At 40.8% G+C, this 19993-nt stretch overlaps 3 protein-coding genes across 3 annotated transcripts in view; 2 read left to right on the top strand and 1 right to left on the bottom strand.

Moving 5' to 3' along the window:
* Positions 1–1555: 1555 nt before the first annotated feature.
* tmem203 (transmembrane protein 203) lies at positions 1556–3805 on the bottom strand. The gene is made up of 2 exons (XM_053340116.1): positions 3699–3805; positions 1556–3282 (listed from the first exon to the last, which is right to left on the bottom strand). The coding sequence occupies exon 2, from the start codon at positions 3017–3019 to the stop codon at positions 2603–2605; it is 417 nt and encodes a 138-aa protein (XP_053196091.1). The 5' UTR covers positions 3020–3282; positions 3699–3805; the 3' UTR covers positions 1556–2602.
* A 280-nt stretch (positions 3806–4085) lies between these two features.
* Positions 4086–9290, top strand: alad (aminolevulinate dehydratase). Its single transcript, XM_053339912.1, has 12 exons — positions 4086–4128; positions 5126–5256; positions 5444–5494; positions 6049–6145; positions 6269–6404; positions 6497–6580; positions 7149–7237; positions 7456–7511; positions 7607–7694; positions 7789–7875; positions 8021–8150; positions 8835–9290. Exons 2-12 carry the CDS (start codon positions 5138–5140, stop codon positions 8891–8893), a joined length of 996 nt encoding a protein of 331 aa, XP_053195887.1. The 5' UTR covers positions 4086–4128; positions 5126–5137; the 3' UTR covers positions 8894–9290.
* A 4068-nt stretch (positions 9291–13358) lies between these two features.
* Positions 13359–19993, top strand: part of npr2 (natriuretic peptide receptor 2) — a 61827-nt gene continuing 55192 nt past the window's right edge. Inside the window, exon 1 of the mRNA XM_053340679.1 lies at positions 13359–14335. Within this exon, the coding sequence (XP_053196654.1) occupies positions 13642–14335 (694 nt within the window). The 5' untranslated portion in view covers positions 13359–13641. The remainder of the gene's footprint in view (positions 14336–19993) is intronic.

The raw sequence follows: 19993 nt of genomic DNA, 5'->3' as shown, positions 1-19993 counted from the left end.
TCTGCACCTTCATGCGTATTGACGCAAACCACTCCCGTTTCTATTGTTGACTGGAGCTGGAAGGCCTGTCAATCAAATGTGCGGCGTTCACGTTCAACCCGCCCCTCCCTATTTTGACACTATTTTACGCTATCAGTGGAACAATCTCACATTGACTGAAATGACAAAGATTTCCTATTTATATAGATTGAATTCATACTGCTTCATTTATATATATTTACCTAATGTTTCAGAGACAATCATATAAGAATAATACTAATAAGAAAAGCTTATTAAGGTAATTAATTCATCAAAATCATCACCACATCACGAGAAGGTCTTCATCTGCCACATTAGGCTTATCTATTGTATGAATGTAGTCTACTTATAGTAACTTACTGGAGCTATTTGTTGAGTTTTCCTCTCAAAGCCAGTGTTACAAAGATACTGTAGACCTAAATAGTTTGTGTTAGGGTGTGATTTACAACATAAGTAGGGACTATCCAGTGTGTGGTGGAGGATGTTCATTCAGCATTCACCGGTGATGCCACCTGTCGATAATCCTGCTGAAGTAGCTGCGAAGTCAAATGAATCAGCACTAAGAGGGCTATTCTTGGCTACTACATGAGATTACTGTACCTCATTAAACATTTATCAGCAAGCCATTATCAAGAGCAGCCAGTCTAAAGAGCACAAAGCGAAAAAATAATAAAAGAATGAATAAACAGGTCAAATGTACATTGTCTGCTCTTGAAAGTTTGCATTAAAGATGAACTATATAAGCAAGAGGCTATGTCCTCAGTGCTATTTAAGGAAATTAGGACGCACAATGAGTTTCTATTCTGCTACTACATGCCCATTGTACGTTATGTTAAATATTTTAAAAATACATACAAAGGGGTTAATGTCAAGTATAATTACACACCATTGTAAGAAAACATTTAAATCTGAAATGTAGGGAGATAACATTTATTGAAAACGTAAGTAAAAGGTTAAATAAATACATGAATTTGACTTCATCTTATATAAATAAAAGATTTTTTGTGGGTGGGGTTCTCATAAACTCAGAAATGTAAAACCCTGGCTTAATTGTATTACATTGCCAATTTACAGAGCCACGCCTATTTATGACATGAACAAAACAGTAAATCCAATTCCAGTTTCCAATGGCTTCTCCCTGAACATGTATACATGCTTTTATCTAGTATATCTTGTGTCCTCCCTTGTATATACTATGTAGTGTACACAGCCTCTGATTTAAGTATAGGAAATGTAGTGTGATACATCCTTTTTTGACGTCTGAGAGCAGATTCTTATGTTGCACTGAACTGAAAATAAACAGAAGCATGAAACATGACCGTTAACAATAATGTATGACTTAGAACATGGTGCGTGATCAACAGGATTTGTATGGGAGCTAAACAGAAAGAAACGTGTATGCTCCTCTACATTGTGGTTCACCACGCCCATATAAAAGGCCAGCAGCGCCTCCTTGTGGCAACTGACTGAATATCTCAAATCAGAACAAACTAAAACGTTTTCATTCGTAAGACGTTTGTTAAATGTTGATGTTTTATTTACATGTATATACATATGTCAAAAAGGATGTGTAACAAGAACATATTAACATAAATAAGATTTAGTGTGAAGTTTTTTTTCTAGAATCAACATATACATATTACACAAAATTTCACATCAGGAATTACCTTCAAATGAGGCCTTAAATACATGCGGTGCATACACAGGGTAAGGATCAAAAATCGATCAATTACATTACATGTTGTACAAATTATCAGCTATTTTCAGGGAAGACATGTGCACACTGCTGACTGCTTGTGGGAAAACACATTCAGTTCCTCTACATTGGGGTGAGACTGTGACAGCACATTTCAGAAGCAGCTTCCTGCTGTCCAGACCATTCTCACTGATGGAGTTGACAAGCTAGGCAGTTTTATGGTTGTAGGGGAAGGGTTTTTTTTTTTCAGCGACAGGCAACAAAGTGAGACACTAAACAAAATTTCCCAGCAAACATCTTCCTCTGTGAAAAAAGCAACATTGCTGCAGCAACTACTTTGGATATTATACCCACGAGAGCCCAAAAAGTTAGTGCTGCCTTAAGGATTCAGCAGTTTATTCAGTTTCCATGTGTTGTGTGCACATGTGCATTAAAACATAACTCTGGTGTAAATTTGCCTAATGGCTCCTTGTCTACCATTGATTGCACAACGTAGAAGCACTATTATGTCCCACATATCCATTTACTGCTCTGACATCTTCTCTGATTCTCTGCTGCTGACCAAAATGTGGATGGAAATGTCCACTTACTTAGGGTCATACATGTATTTTAGCAATACACAGAGTAGATTGTCGGCTTCTGTTTGGAAATACTGCATTTTAACTTGAGTGAGCAGTGGCTATTTTTGTTCATTTTGATGCTGTTAGAAACACAATTGTATTGTGACCTATGCAAAACTCACCAGGGTTTTGTTTAACTAGAGGTGACAATAAGCCAAAAGACAAAATTACATCATTGTTAAGCTTTAAATCTCTAACGGCAGATGAAGATTGCTCTCTGCTCCTGTGTTTTGGTAACATGAACGCACAACCGCTGATTCGCCTCTCCTCAGTTGACGCGGCACGCCCGTATCATCAACAGCTGCAGCAGGATGAACAGCGGCGACACAATGAGGCCGAACCACAGGTCTCTGGCTTGCTCCTGCTCCGCCAGCTTCTGGCACAGCAGCACCTCGCACACTAGCTTCAGGCTGAGCACCGTCAGCACCCAGAGGAGCCTCAGCACCGCCAGTCGCTTCTCGTTCTCCTGGTAGAGCCGGATGGACACGATGGCTGTGAAGTAGGTGCTGAGGCCGTCGGCTGCGAACAGAGGGACGAACACCAGCCACCAGCTCAGCGCCGGGGTGAACATGTCGGCTCGCAGAGCAACCAGCATGCTGAAGACCAGCAAAGCCAGCAGGTGGAGGAAGAGTTCGAAGGTGGCGAAGCCAAGCCACTGGACAAGTTCCCGCAGGGAAAACAGCATGGCTGAGGAGGGACAGTGGGGTGTTCAACCAGGGACGGACGGACTGACTGAGGGGCACGCAGTGGGCAGCCCTGGTTAGGAGTCAAAGTGCTCCAGAGTTGGGATGGAGGTGGTGGACACGCTGCTTCCTGTGCCTGGGCAGGAATGGTGAGGTACTGCAGAGATGACCCACTTCACTCTTGGCTACATCTTCAAAATCCACCCTGAGGAGGATGATGATAAACAGGAAGTGCTCCCAGTCTCAGGATCTCTGGAAACCCTTCCTTATGTAGGATACAGTAGAAAACATGGCATTAGAAAGGAGGACACTGTGTGCTACGTCTGACACATCTGGGAAAGAAAAACAAAGAGCCACACAGTCTGTCTATTAGTAAGAAATGGGCCTGAGTCACATCTGTATCATTTCATGACGTTGTCAGTTCACCAGTTAGCCTGGTAAGCCTCAGTTTAATCCTAATTGACTCTGACTGATTCAGTTTAAAACGACACACGGTGTAATATTAACATCAGGGTCAAGTCGAGCTAAAATCACATCGATGATCCAGAGATACACAATATAGCTACTTCAATGTTAGCTTCCCACAGGTAGACAGAGACGTTGCAGCCTTACTTATTACAAACACAACGCATGTATAAGCTTATATAAAACGTATTTTACTGTAACACCACACTACTGTACCTTAAAAACAGTCAGGCATTTTCTCCTCCATCTAGCTGGAAGCGAAACCGTCTCTATACAAGGCTAACAAGCCATTAGCACCGTAGTTTTTTTCCCCTCACTCTCGCCGTTCGGGAATATCGCGAGAAGAGTAAAAGTGCTATACAGTGGCCGGTTACTAATGTCGCAGTTTTTTTATTTTGGTGTCTGTTTATGATTTTAATAGTGGCACCTATATTTGTGATGGAAATATAATTTTTTTGTTTTATATGTATATATATTTAATAATGATAATAACATAACTTAATTTTGTAGGCTTTCTTGTATTGTAGACATTACTCCAGTCAGTAGGGGGCGGTAGAGCAGCGTTGAGTCGGCCGTGAAGACTCCGTCAAAAGCAAAGAAGAAACACTGTCAGTTGAAGCAAGTGTGGAGAAGAGTGCTGCTCCAGGTAAGTACAGGCTGTATTTAGTCATTTTTCACTCTCTATTCTTTTTCATGCAGTATTCATTCATATCTCTTAAGTTGTTGGGGGGCTTTTACTTCAACACGAAGTTACATAGTTAGTTGTAAGACATTTTTCCGACCAAGGTGACACATACTTACAGCCTGCTCTGTTAAAGTAACACACAATGAGAAACTGGTAGTGAACCATGCCAAAAAAAACAAACAAACAAAAAAAAACACACATGCATGTGTTAAATCAACTGTTAGTATCTTGTTTCCAGCTATGACGAATTAGAGCTCAATATTCATGTAACACACTCATGACTCGTTATCTTAAATCTGCACTTTAGCTTTTTAAATTTTTGGCCACTATGCTTCAAAACAGAGGTCAAATATTAGTGGATATGAACCATCTCAAGCAGAGTATGATTAGATTATGTTTGCGTTGCATTTTTGCGTTTTAATATCATAACATCTTTGTAAGTGATGTGACTTTGTGTATTACTGTTAGTGATAGTACATATGGCAAAAGTGAATGCATTACAAGAAGCTAAACTCTTTACATACATGTGCAAAAATCATTATTTGTGCCTTGAATTATTAATTTGGACAGCATATGTAAATATAATGTGAAGAGATATCATCTAATGTTTGTATTATAATGCTGATCTTCTCATCCTGTGGTCCCTAACAAAGAATGTATTCATTAATCAAGACAGTTATGCTTGAAAAAATGTGGAGATATTTTATATAAATGGGTGCTCAAGCTCATGCGTGTTGAAAAAATAGCTTTGTTTATTAAATTCAAGGTTCTGTCTTGTAAAAACCTGCAGCCTGCTGACTCGTCGTTGTTTGGAGAAGCAGTATCACGCATGCTTAGTCAGTTTTAACGGTGGCTGAGCTGAGACGAAACACAATAGTGTGATCGGCATATTTTATGCTCTGCTCACCCAGAACCTGACCCTACTCTCTGTCTCTGTTTCCTCTCTCATTCTCTCCAGCTCAGAGTAAAGATGCAGACACCTGCCGAGTCCATCATCCACAGTGGTTATTTCCACCCGACGCTCCGATACTGGCAGACATGCATGACCAACTTAACGCCTGACAACCTCATCTACCCGATCTTCATCACGTAAATGACATTTCTTTTTGTCGTTTTTCCTACAAGTGAATCCAGTTTATAGTCACATAACACGCTGATAAAACAAGTACTATAGGAGATTATTATGTTTTGGCACTTAAATGATTTGCTTTAAGTGATATTTGTGACTTTGAGACTTGAGTGATCTAACTAGTTTCTTTGTCACTTTTTCCTACAGAGACAGTGCAGATGCAGTGGAGCCCATTGGTAGCCTGCCAGGACAAGCAAGGTAAGAGTAACATAGCAACAAATCCTATTATCATAGTCAGAAAAAAGCCATCTCCAAAAAATGTAAACTATCAACAACAGAGCATGTGTTTTCTGAGTAACTTACAGAACCAGTTTCCACTCATTAAAATAACAAAATGTACTGGGATGAGTCGAGTGATTCAAACAAAAAGACACACACAGTGTTATCCTGCAGCTGTGAGCACGCTGAAGTCGAGGGTGTTATCTGTAGATAAAAACAGTCAGGCAGGGCGGACCGAGTGCCAAACACTGGACCTCGAACAAGATAAGAAAAGAATCCGTTAGACCTTAATTCCTCACTTGACAAAACCACACTGTGAGCCCGTCTTCACAATTTGCATCCTGCTGAATTTCAAGACAATTCCTGAAATTCACATTTTCAAATTTTGTGCCAATATTCCTAATAATAAAGTTTAATTTCCTGAGATTTTCCTTTTTTCCACTAATAACATTTGACAAGGATGATGATTTTTACTGACATTCCCCAATAGAAACCTTTTTTTTTTCATATTGCATCCTTTTCTCCTTCAATAGATATGGAGTGAACAAGCTGGAGGGAATGTTGCGGCCGCTTGTGGACAACGGCTTGAAATGTGTGCTGATTTTTGGCGTCCCTGCAAAAATAGACAAGGTACGTAAAAACCAAAAGAGAAGAATCAATCATACTGCATGTCATTCCTGTGCCTGAGCGTGGAAATAAACGTGATTAGCGGCAGACTCTCAGTCAAACACACTGTGATCTCGTGTGTTTTAGGATGACCGGGGTTCGGGGGCAGACACAGACGACACACCGGCCGTTCTGGCGGTGAAGAAGATCAGATCTTTGTTCCCGGAGCTGCTGGTGGCATGCGATGTCTGCTTGTGTCCCTACACGTCACACGGCCACTGTGGTCAGCATCCCTTCATACGATCCACCTTCTGTTTGTTTCACTGAAAGAGCAGCATAAATGAACATAGTGCTGTTTCCTGCTTCCTTTCTCAGGTATCCTAAACGAGGACGGCACTCTGAACAATGACGCCAGCTGCCTGCGTCTGGCAGAGGTGGCGCTGGCCTACGCCCGAGCTGGTAATACTTGTTCCTCCTTTTTCAACCTTGTTTCTATTTTTGGAGCCTTAAAAACATAAAGCATCACTCTTCTCTTTCCTTTAACTCCCTTCCTGTTTTTAACGATCTATTAAAACGCGGGATGCACCTTTTTTTTTTTTTTTTTTAGTCTGATTTTCATCAAATATTTTCTTTCATCCATATTGGTTGACACAGAAACTGATGTGTAAAAACAAGCATGTTAGACTATTGTAGTACATTTGTGTTTATAAATTCAAAGTGAAACCTCACAGAGCAACAGCTGACATGTCATCTGCATTCTTGGATTTTGGGGGGCGTTACATTCTACATTTAAATTCACAAGCTTTCATATGGCTAGTTCCTGTATTTTTAGACCCCAGCTTTTTTCATTGGGGTTTTTTCCACCAAAAAAAGGCGAGAATATGTGAAATCCTGCACAGTAATGCCGCGTTCACCATCACATCCATGAAATTGGACTGATCTATAAGAAGATTTTAGAGCTGATATTTATTCACTAATGTTTGATGTGTCCCTGCTGATGTTTTCTTGGTCCCGTGTTGTTCTACAGGCTGTCAAATCATCGCTCCCTCTGATATGATGGATGGAAGAATCAGAGCCATAAAACAAGCACTGATATCCAATGGTTTGGGAAACAAGGTAATTTTGATGAAAGATACATACACAACCAAGTGATCAATGTGTTAAAAATGCAGTCATGTGTTAGTCTGTGGCCCTCAACTTGAGGCTCATTTGTTCTTACTGAGGATATACATCTTTAAAAACAAGTCTCAAATATATAGTTTATTTTTCATTTTTCTTCTGAAAAATTGTAAATGTGACTAAATGTTTTTAAAATGATTTGTTTCTCTCTCCAGGTTTCAGTGCTCAGCTACAGTGCAAAGTTCGCCTCTTGTTACTACGGTCCTTTCAGGTAAGCAAACACTGCAGGATCAGCTGTTAACACATAAGAGGAATTCACTTTTGAAGTGAGAATAAACTGAATCTCCCCGCCGTGTTTGAACACAGAGATGCTGCTCAGTCCAAACCCGCATTCGGGGACAGACGCTGCTATCAGCTGCCGCCTGGAGCGAGAGGACTCGCCATCCGAGCTGTGGTGAGTTGATTTATGTGTCTGTGTACATTTGGGATACAGGTGTCATGTTGAAGCAGGTGCAGGAGGTCTCAGTGTTGCTGTATGTGTGCTGCAGGAGCGAGATGTCAGAGAAGGAGCTGATATGCTGATGGTGAAACCCGGTCTGCCTTATCTGGATATTGTGAGAGAAGTCAAGGACAAGGTCTGTAGATAAATCATCAAATCTATACTCATCACAGATGATTAAAAAATAGTGACACGCTCAATTACTATGAAACTAATATACTGATAAGAAAAGCCCAGAGGCAAGTGTCCATGTTGTGATGAATGTGTTTTCCTCTCTTCAGTTCCCCACTCACCCGCTGGCAGTGTACAACGTGTCAGGGGAGTTTGCCATGATGTGGCACGGAGCTCAGGCTGGAGCTTTTGAACTCAAAGCTGCTGTGATGGAGGCCATGACTGCCTTCCGCAGGGCAGGTGAGTCTAATGCTCTGATCACCCAGACATAGACAGTGTTCACATTTCTCTTTATTTTGATTGTCATGGTCTGTAAAGTTAAAAAAGGCAACTTCTTCTCTCCTCCATCAGCCATAAAATACTAGTTTGGTATTACTGTGTATGAGCTGCAGTCACATCACTTTTATTCTTGATCAGTTGTCTCGCAACAAAAATCAAAATAATATGTAAGTAAAAACAAGAAAAGCTTGAATTTCTCTGTATTAAAACAGTAGTTAGCCCGTGTAGGTGATCGCAAAACAGAGGTTCAACTCGACCAAGACAGTCTGTCCCACTGCATTAAGATAATGGCTGTGATGCAACATTTATTTTGGACAAAGAAGGAATTCAGAAGTGTTCCTGTTGTTCTGATATATCTCTGTGGACCGAGATAATTGGAAACACAACCTGAAAGCACCAGTGAGGACATACTCTAATGCCCTCCACTTCTAAGTGGACACATGGCTGAATGGCTGAGTGAATTAGTGTATACATACTGTATATCTGTTTTGATTTAGACCACATTTTGCATTTAAAGTGAATATTTGTGGGTGTTTTTAGTGCATGCATACATCAAGTGAAATAGAAGGATTTTGTTAGGATAATTGTCAGAGTTCAGCCCTGCATGTAATTAGATTAATCAGGTGTCTTCTCTCTCTGTTGCAGGCGCTGACATCATCATCACCTACTACGCACCTCAGCTGCTCAGCTGGCTGAAGGAGTGAAGAAGAAAGAAGTCAGAGGACAGACAGTCAGACAAGCGGACCAACAGACAAGACGTCTTTAAAATTATGAAAACTGCTGTTGATTCATGTCATACTAACAAAGGCCACTAAGAGAGAGAAAATATATCAAACCAAGCCTATATTTCATATTTTTAAGGCATTTTAAGGGTTACTGAGGAGTAGACCACTGAGGATGTAAAGAGTATGATGTTGGTGTTTTCTTGTAGGAGTCGTTGGCATTAGCATTAAATAAAGTCAGTCATATCTTCACTAATGTGATTATGGAATGTATATTTGTATGAATTATAGCTACACACGTATGATATACCGGAAGCACTGTCCTCATGCCCAACAAGCTTTTATTAACTAGAAAAAAATAAAATCCTGCATTCAGAGCTACAAATGTGCGTGTGTGTGTTTTATTTCAACTTGATGCATGTTGAATAATGAGGCTCATATTATCACAACTTTACTAACTAAAGGTTTCATCACTGTTTAAACAGTCAGGAGTTAAATGGATTTTGATTGATACTCCTGATTTTGCCACTAGAGGACAGAGTCAACATTTAATTTCCTGTTTGTTTGAAAGTTTGAAGTTGTGGGAGATAAAATCAGATAGCAGAGAAAGGGTTAGAAAGCATGTAGAAGCATTAAAGCTTTTGTCTCTTTGTGGCTAGATGATACACATGATAACATTGCAAAGATGACTCCTAGAGCTCTTGTGGATGAGGTTACAGGGTCAAGATATTTAACAATGCCTTTTTGTGATCATGTAGCAGAGTGGACTGCCCAACAGGAAGACATCATCCACAGATGAGAACTGAAGCTCTCCCTGGAGGACAACATCATCAGCTGTAGGTAATCAAACCAATGTTTAATCCTTCCTTACTTTTACAACAGCAACTAGTGTCTGAAATACTTGTGATCAACACACTAAATCAGCACCTGTCTCTGAACTCTTCTGGTTTTCATGCACCCTTCTTTCAATATCATCTTTAGACCTTTTATTTAAAAGGATGAATAAATAGGTGAATGCATTAATCTTCAGAAAGAAAAGGGGCTTCTTAAATCATATTGTATGGTTGCACATTGTTAGCCCTTCCACCCTAGAAAATAACTATGCACCTGACTGTAATCAAAGGGCACACCCAGCCTATAGATTACATCACATATCATCTACATCATATTGTCATAATCATCATATGATAAATGACAAAATCAAAATGTGAATGGGACATGGCATGGCAACTCAACATAATAAAAACAATCAAGAGGACAAGTCAGCAAATGTTCAACAACAGATTTAATTTAGTTTTAGAAACATCAGGGTGTCCACTGCTGGATCCTTGCTTGTTAGAACCTTTTAAATCTGGGCAGGAGTCTCTTGATATTGGGTCCCTCCACTGTCTGGTCCAGTAGATGTTTGGTATGGGGGACCCACTCCTCCTGGCTCTTCTTGAAAGCGTTACACTTGAACTGTCAAGAGGGCCACACTCCCGCTGCGGGTCTTCAATCCCAGCCTCGGTTTTTGTAGAGACCGGATAGCTTGTGGTTGTTTCATTTACTTTTTCTGGGATTCAATCATAGTGACATCACAGTTGTGCAGTAAAGAGGAATGACACACCCCTGTAAAAAGAAAGGATAAAAAGTGCAAGTTTTTTATTTGTCATGTGTACAACATCAGTGAAGTCACTGGCAATAAAAATCGTAAATCTCAGACTTCCTCTAAGAACACTCAAAAAATAAACAATATATAGCCTATAGAAAAGAGAAAAATAAGAATGTAGCACAGTTGCTGCCACAGAGGGGTTCACAGACAGACAGTGGTTAGTTTGTCCCTGTTTATAGGCAAAATAAACATATTATGGAGCTCCTATGTTTGGACACATCTCCACCAAATACAAACTTAAACACGACACAAATGTACAACTCAGGGCTCTTTTCCTCAGCTGCAATACACCTCCACTTTCTGTGTGAAGCCCGTGAAGTCCAGCCACAAATTAGTGTCACGTCATTGACCCAGCTTTAGTGGTTTTCTAATTTATCAGAAGTGACCAGCAGATGGCAGCATTACCACACACAGGCAGAGGACACGCACTGTGACACAACATTTTCTCTAACTCAATGTGACATTAATTGGTAGAAGTAGAGAGATATTTAAAAGCAGCAATACTATAGCATAGAAATACTCCATTACAAGTAACAGTCCTGCATACAAATGTTCTTTATGTAAATGTATAGCATTTACATATATTTCTGCCCCTTTTTCTGAGGTGATCCACAATCAATTAGCAACCACCTGCCTCGGGGGCCCAAAAATCACAGGTTCCTCTTGTGGCCCTGTCTTGCCCTTTCTTGAGAGGCACACTCCTAAATAAAGTTGGATTTATTACAATTCAATACAGTTGATAACACATGATAGACCTAACTAAAACTTGGGGCCAGGTGTACATACCTGGCCCCATAGTCTCAAACACAACTAGGGTGTATATTAAATTAACAGAGGGTGGAGGGTCACTAAAGTCCCCCTTGGGACCCTACAACATCATCTTAATCTTACCACACCAAACTAATTACAGTTTGTGGATAAAAATATTGCAAAGTACCAAACATTTGGCACATTTAAAATAATTTAAATGTATTTAAAAGAAAAGGCACACCCATGAACGTTTAAAGTCTAAAGTAAGAATGGGTTCAGTCAATGAATTAGATACACTTTGCTGAAACAAATGCAGTCTAATTCAACAGTTCTGCAATAGATCCTACATGCATTAAAGTTATAATGTCCTATTTTTGTGTTGTCAAATAAAGGCCTATTCCTTGTAAGAGTGAAGGTAACAGTGTGTTATGTATTCGTAACATGACTAGGTATTTAATGTAATACCTTTTTGTGAATCTGTTCTGTTGCAGGTAAATGTCCACTTAAAGGACCTTCAGCTCCTGCAGCAGCAATTTCAATTATGGCGTCAAAATCTGCCCATCCTGTAGCACTGAGCAGCCATACAAGGCCTGTGCCACCAAACACCTTCAAGATTTCAAGGCAAAGAGCAAGTCCTGGACTGAGATCATGAAACCACAACATGTCGCCTGTTAGGGCAGACAGTGAAGTCATGGTAAGATAGGAGACATGCAGTAGCAGACCTGAACTTTTAACCAAAAAAACCCCCCAAAAAACCCAGTGTGTGTGTGTCTATGAGTATGCATGCACATGTACACACACACACACACACACACACTTTATCAAAAACAACCAGTGATGCCTTCCAACTAGGATGAAATCAAGCTCCACTAACAACACAGATCACAATGCATATTAAACCTTATACACTGTTAAATGTGCACCAAGCTAATTGCAATGGTTTACTTCTCTGGCTGACTATGAAGGTGGTAAGCCCTGAAAGTTATAACATCACAAAGAGAACTATGCTGTAACAAAACATAACAACCCATTTTATTACATCTCTATTACCCAATTAACTAGGATAAAGTGCTAGTAGGCAGTCTTTGACCCAACTGGAGTTTGACCCATGTCTGTCCGTTATTGACAGTTGAGTTGCAGGAGTGGGCCCCCCCATGGAGGAAAGAGCATCCTGGAGAATGCCATTCTGCTCCCAGACTCCTATGACACTCGGGGAAATGTGGTGAAACTATTTGCCATCACCAAGGTCACCATGGCAACCATTTTATCGCTGTTAATCCTTGTGAATATGTGAATCCAACAACTTTTGGCAGTTGAAGAGCCATGCTGTGTTGATGCCAGTTTCCCTTTTAGATAAATCTTTAAAAGTGTTGTAAATCTGTTGTATGCTTAAATAAATTAAAAGAAATAAACATATAAACCTGTGTTTCCATGGCAACAATTAAGCCCCCGCCCCCCCCAAAAAAGAAAAATCCTTCAAAAACTTCCCATGAACCTAATTGCTGACCCCTGCACTACAGACTTTAAAACTTTCCTGGGTGATAGATGACAGGCAGGGGGCGACTCATGCCCATTTTGAGACGTATATAAATACACTGCAAAAAAAAGGAATAAGAAAAAAAGCATATTAAATATTTTAACATCATTCAGTTTGTTGTAATTGGTTTAACAGCCTCATTTGTCATAAAACATGCAACTTGTTCCCATTCCCAAACGTGTTCCTCTTGTTTCCAATGTAGTTTAATTTGTGAGTTTTGTTCAAACCCAACTGTGAGTCAGGATCTGCCTTAATTTGTAATGAGGCAGAATAAAACAGATCTCCACTTTAGTAAGGGTATTAAAATAATTATGATATACACCAAAATCGAACAAATTCGCGAGAAACATTATTCAAAGAAAAAAAAAAGATCACTTGAGACTGAGCAGTGATTTATTGACAGGGCAAGCAGCACACACTTCTTGCAGTGTGTGACGTGTGGGGGCCGAGCAGAGGGCTGCTCTCATTTAAGTTGCAGTCATCTGGATGGATGTTATCACTGTCGGAGAGTCCATCAGCGTGAGGACCGCGCTGCGCTTGAAAAGTGGGTTTGGGGGAACTACGAGTACTTCATTAAACGTGGAATTACGCAGCGGAGACGCATGGCACAGCTCGGCTGTCACGACAGGATGATACCTTTACCCACTCTGTTTGACTTTTGAGAGGGAGAGCAGGAAAAAAGCTAAGGAGACGGACACTTATGGTTTGGTGTCAGGGTGCCAAAGCCGGCCGTGTCTCCTCTCCAAACGGTGCGCACTCGCTGGTCGTACCGTCCTTTCTGGGACTTCCAAAATGGGATGCAGAGGCGCGCTGGGATGCTGCCTGTTCGCGGCGCTGTCTTGCTGCCTCCTCCCCGGCTGCAGAGGCAACATAACCGTGGCGGTGATGCTCCCAGACAACCACCTCAAGTATCCGTGGGCTCTGCCTCGCGTCTTCCCGGCCATCCTCATGGCGCACGAAGACCTGCACGGCAAACACGGGCTACTGCTGGGCCGATCCATCAACATCCTGAACTACAGCACGGAGGATCCAGCCGCAGGTTCGTGCGCTGAGAGCCGCGCACAGGTGGTGGCAGTGGACGCGAAGCTTTACCACAGCCCGGACGCTTTTTTCGGACCTGGGTGCGTGTACCCGCTCGCCTCCGTGGGGCGTTTTGCGTCCCACTGGAAGCTCCCGTTGATCACCGCCGGAGGACCCGCTTTCGGCTTCGATAAGCGGGATGAGTACAGGACCATCGTGCGCAGCGGACCGTCTACCACCAAGCTGGGAGACTTCGCCAACATCCTGCACACCCACTTCAACTGGACGTCCCGGGCCGTGGTGATCTTCCACGATCGGAGGCTGGACGACCGGCCGCACTACTTCCTCTCGGAGGGGATCTACCTGAACCTGAAGGAGGAGATGAACATCACCGTGGAGGCCCAGCCGTACGAAGACTATAAGTACTACAAGGACCTCATCGCTTTCATGAAGGAGCGCGGCAGAAGTAAGTTAATGCTGAAAGACAGCGAGAGAGAGAGAGAGAGAGAGAAAGAAAGAGAGCGAGAGAGAGAAAAAGTGATTTGAAAGTTTGAAATCCTGACACTTATCAAACTAAACCTCCAGCTTTAGATTTCACCTCCAAAAATAACTTTCTAATCAGATTTGGAGAAGATAAATGTGTGCGTTGCCTGTTTTTGCAGCTTGTCTTTGAAAAATGTGACATTATCTTTAAATGAAGCAGATCAGCAGCTGGTGACTGTAAAGATGTCAGAGGATGGAGCAAAGGAAGGAAATTCCTTGTGACTGTGGTTTATACGCATTGGAAACAATTCAGTCCAATTGTCTCACACCAGTCTACCTTTTCTTTTTCTTGTTGGTTCATTTTAAATAACCTGAGTGCACCATTTGAAAATCTTTAAATTTGAGATTTAACTTGAGGTGTTTTAGCTTTTTTTTTTTTTTTTTTAATCCTGCAATGGGAGACTCCACTTTTATAGAATGAGGTCATGGTGACGTTTTTTTTCCCTCGGCAGATACAAACAGAGGTGGACTGGAATAGGTGCAGGGTTAAAGCCTGTTTATTCCGGAGTTATTACAGAGGAATGTTTAGGCTGTGGGCAGTCTGCTGCTGCTGCTCCTGGTTTATTGCCTGCGGTGGACCACCACCTGTGCTTTTTAAAGAGGGGGACACAGAGGTTGTGATCAAATGACTGACTGACTGACCTCTTAGCCAAAAACATGCCTTTGGTCTATGTGTGTGTGTGTATGTGTGTGTGTGTGCATTCTTGCTGCTACTGCTCACTCACTTGTAATGAAAACCTAGTCAGTCTTGTGCAAACTTTGCTCAAACTCACAGAACTTTAAAGATGTCAGGCAAGATGTCAGGGGGGGAGGGGGATGGGTGTTAATATTAAATGATGCACTAGACATCCATAATATTTGCATATTGTGATGGAAAGATGCTGCCATAAACACAGTGGAATCATCATGTCGCTTCACTTGAAGAGCTGGAACAAGATCATACAGAACATATATCTATGTGATGCATGCTGGAACAAGAGCAAGATGATTTTACAACCTTTACGCTACTGAAGAGGTAATAAAAAAAGAAGTAGGAGAGGGAGGAGAGGGGGGCAAAATGCTTAATAAAACAATTAATTTGTATTTCCTCAAGTTGCCAAACAGTCACTCGGTTGTTAAGACGTGAAAATCACATTTTTTTCCCCCTTCGATGAAGCGTAAATCCCACAGCAGAGAGGTTGTTAAATCAGTCGTCACTGTTCTCGCCTTCAGTTTAATTAACTGGAAACATTGCGAGGCTGACTTAATCATTGCTGCTGTTGTGAAAAGTTATGTGTGACTGGATTACGGCTTGTGCTCGCTGGCAGCTTGCACGTGTGTGTGTGTGTGTGTGTGTGTGTGTAGCCTAAGAGTGTGTGGTGCATGAGGAAAGACAGAAAATCCACAAACTAAACCGAGCACAGAACTGCAGAGGCAAATGTGTTCAATATGACATCATCCTGTGCCTCTCTCTAGTAGGGGATCCATTCATAAAGGTTTATACGTTCTAACTAATGACCTTATTAATGCGGACTATTTATTACTACTTTATGGAATAGTCGTAAGCTTTGATAGGATCAACTTTTGGATTGCCGGGTTTTGAAACGTCTCTTCCATTTATCATTTTCATTTCAGAATAAAGCGCATAATAAATGTTCCAGTCATAGTTGAAGACTTGCTTTCTTTCTTGAGCGTGAGATGAGAAGACTGAGATCAGCCTCGTGATATTTATGGAGCTGCTGTCAGGACACGGTTAGCTGAGCATTAACACTGGAGGCAGAGGAAACTTTGGCTTTGTCCAAAAAGTTAAAAAAAAAAAAATCATACCAACACCTCATTTTGTCTGTAAAAGTGACTGAATGTGCAGAGAGGCCTGTAACTGCAGCCGTGTGATGAAAGGATGGAGGAAAAGTATAGAATTTCCCTCTGAAATGTGGAAGAAAGTGGAGGAAAGGCAGAATTATATTAAAGTACAGCTTCAGTAAATGTGCTTACCTTTGCTCTCTGCTCGTGATGATACCAATCTAATGTTTTTCTTAAATTTGATTGCCTCAGATTCAGTTTTCAGTGATGCATAGCTGACCCTGATATTCATCTATAGAGCATGGGTGTGTTGCAAAATATGTATCTCCTTTTTCCTGGGAAAGTTTGCCGGGAATCGTTTTTGGAAGCAGCTCAACATCTCAAAGTGAACTCTGCTTCCAACCCGTAAATCTTTGAGTATTATGGTCTCTGGCACTGTGAGACAAACCCAGTTAGGCACCTTCTTAACCTCTTGTTACGGTAACAGTGTCAACAGATGATGGAATAAACCCAGCGTATAATAATTAAGTCATAATTAAAGGCTGGTGCAGCTGAAGGTAAAAAGTTCAAAGGTGCAAACCACCAACACTCCCTCCCCTTCATGGACCCGTGCAGTGAACTGGAGGTCATGGAAGCTACTGGTTTTGTCAGGGCTTGTCCTGGCTTGGCACTCAGCTCACTTTTAACCCAGCAGATAACCTCCAGGCTATCAGCACAGTTAAGTCACCCAACCGCCGACCGGGTTCAAAAGGCAAGAGGTTGAGCTGAGACGGGAAAAAGGAAAACCGGGTGTTTTAACGTTAAGCCTTGCATCACTCGACCTTCTGACAGCTGACTGAGTGATTGCGTGCTGTTGCAGTTGAGTTAAACACCCCTCCTAGTACCACCTCTCATTCCCCAAATTACTCATTTTAATACCTGAGGAGCAACCTTCCTCAGGTTTTAAAAGGCTTGTTCCTTAATTGAGTGTTTTCTGTGATGTGACACTTTGTAGTATGCTTCAGAAGGAAAATATTGTACAGCTGTGTTTAGAGCCAGACGCATATATTGGTGGACTGATATATTGGCCTAGCACAGATATATCGGTATCAGTATATATGTTGTCTGATATGCACCAATATCTTTTAAAGTCATATAGGCAGCATTTCATGTATACATAACCTTTTACATTAAAGTTTAATGCCTACCTATATTGTTTTATTATTTATAGTCATTTATAATGATTAAAGTTCAGTGTGTCATTTTATACAGTAGTTAAACTGTAAAATATCCTGCCTTCATTACATATCTGTGTCACCAGTGTTTGATAACCACATTGCAAAAAATGTGCTTTTTATGTACATGCTGCATATATAAGATTATTAGTCCATATCGATATTGGAATTATTTTAACTCCCTAATATATGTATCGGCATTGACCCAAAATATCGGTCAGGCCCCAGTTCAGATTGAACATCAGGCATTACATAAGCCGATTACCAACTAAACAAACTATCTCCAAGGCCCCAAAAGGGCCATAAATGGCCCTGATTCACTGCAGATCAGTCTGTTTCTGTAGTTTGATATCAACTAATATGAGTCCTGGGTTATTACGTAATTTTATAGTACTGTCTTGTAGATGGCCTGGTTCCAGCACACACTTATGATTTATGGAGTGATAGAGATCATTCTGGTGTTATCAGTGAAAAGCAATCAAGCCAATCAGAGCGTTGCAGCCAGGATTAAGACATTATCCTCCTGCACCAGAGCCAAAAATAATGGCAACAGAAACATAAACATTGGCATGATAATTGTGACAGTCATGACTGAGATTGATGCGGCCACGCGGGTTGTTGCAAAATTGGCAGAAATGACTGTTTTCAGTGTGATGAGTTAACTGCTCAGAGCAGTTGTTACCACAGCCAGTGTGTGGACTGACTAGGACAGATACGGGACTCACTACTGATAGATTGGGGCAAAACTAAATAGTGCATTTTCCATTCATAATTTTTCAAGTCGGTCTTAAAACAACGGTCAAGTGCCCAAATAAACATAGAAATAGGCTTTTCTTGCCATGTAATCATTCTTCCTCTTCATACTGGCCTTCAGAAGATCCCTCCAGAATGCACTTACAATGTGATGTGATGAGTGATGGAGGACAAAATCCAGTCTTTCTTCTGTACAAAAATGTGCTGAAAAGTTTATCTGAAGCTAATATGAAGCTTAAGTCTAATCAAGTAGATATCTTTCAACGTTACAGTCTTTTTTAGTGCCAAAGTCCCTCTTCTTGTTACTTTACTTTCATCACAGCTCAAGAGGGAAACACTGATGGATGGAATTTGAAGGTAAAAGACTAAACTTGGTATATATCCCCTTGATATGACTAACTCACACTACTGAAGATGCATATGAGCTTCTCATCAACTTTTAAATGCATTTTTGCACAAAGGGGATCTTTTACTATCCAGTATGAACAGGAGTGATTGAAAAACTGCAAACCTGTCCTTTAAGTATTTCAGACTATTTTCTCATACAGTAGAGGAGCATGAAAGTCTGTTTCTTTGGCCCCATTTACACTAAGTATTAACATTCTATCTGTATCTGGACACATGATCTGGATAACAACATCCAGTCCTGGTATTAATAAACATGCCTGTCAACTCAATTTTGTCCACTTTGTGATCTCAATATGCAGATTAGTTAGGTTGAGCCGATGGACTTATGAGACATGGCACGTCCCAAACCAAGGCAAGCAACGTCATTCAAGACTGCCAGCTTACAAATGTCTCTGCAGTAATTTACACCTCGTGTTCTTTATCCACTTATTCAGATACACATTTGAATGCCAAGAGTAAATGTCTCCAATTTAAGGGGATTTTTATTTTCATAACACCCTGACAGACTATACTTCATGCTTGAACAGCACTCTTTCTTATAATGGAATAGTTTTTTATTTAAAGGGTCAGTTCACCCAAATAACCAGCCTTTCTCTCTTACCTTTAATGGTATCTGCACCTCATTATTTATAGTTTTCATTACTTTCTGTTTTTTTATGTCTTTGTCTATAAAAAGTGTTCACAGTGTGTTCTGTGGGTTATGCTGAGAAATAGGGACGATATGTTACTGTTGAATATCCTTAACCCTCCTGTTGTCCTTTTTCAAATGGTTTTATATCAGAAATATGGATTTCTTTTGTATAATTGCCGGAAAATCACATAGATGGTTCCATACTACATTCTTTGCAAGTAAAATGATCATCACTTTTATAATCATCACTACTATTTGGGATTATGGGTGTTTATGAAAATGTATAGCCTCTGTTGTCTTCCTTGGTCAAATTTGACCCAGGAATGCAAAGTTATATGGTCAATGGCAAGACAATAGAAGGGTCAATGTAAGTTTTCAATGCTTTGATGCTGAGATGAAAGCAGAAAACATAGGATTCGATATCTCAAAACTTGGACAAAATCATATTTTAAACAGAAAACAAAGTTATCTGCACTGCTTTTTGTGTGTTTTGTTCTATTTTATTTGGGTGCATTGACTCTTTAGGTAAAGGTTTAAAGCCTCTCCTCCGTCTCTGGCACTGTGAGAGATGAAAGCAGTGCTCTCAACACTGTGACTATATTCCAACTCGCATCGCATTGCCCAGTCACACTCTCGCCTCCACGCTTCTCAGTCCATTAATGGTGCACGAGGGAAAATTTTCATCTGCATTGAGTGGAAGAATACATCAGGCTTGTGTTGCTTGTACTTTTTTTAAGCACATATTATGCTAGCCGTTTTGTAGCCCCACCAGTGAGTGATGAAAAGAGTGTCT

The sequence above is a fragment of the Scomber japonicus genome, chromosome 19 (genome assembly GCF_027409825.1).
Source record: "Scomber japonicus isolate fScoJap1 chromosome 19, fScoJap1.pri, whole genome shotgun sequence".
In the NCBI taxonomy this organism is placed as follows: Eukaryota; Metazoa; Chordata; class Actinopteri; order Scombriformes; family Scombridae; genus Scomber; species Scomber japonicus.
Note: the sequence above shows the minus strand (reverse complement) of the source record. Positions and strands in the feature narration are given on the sequence as shown.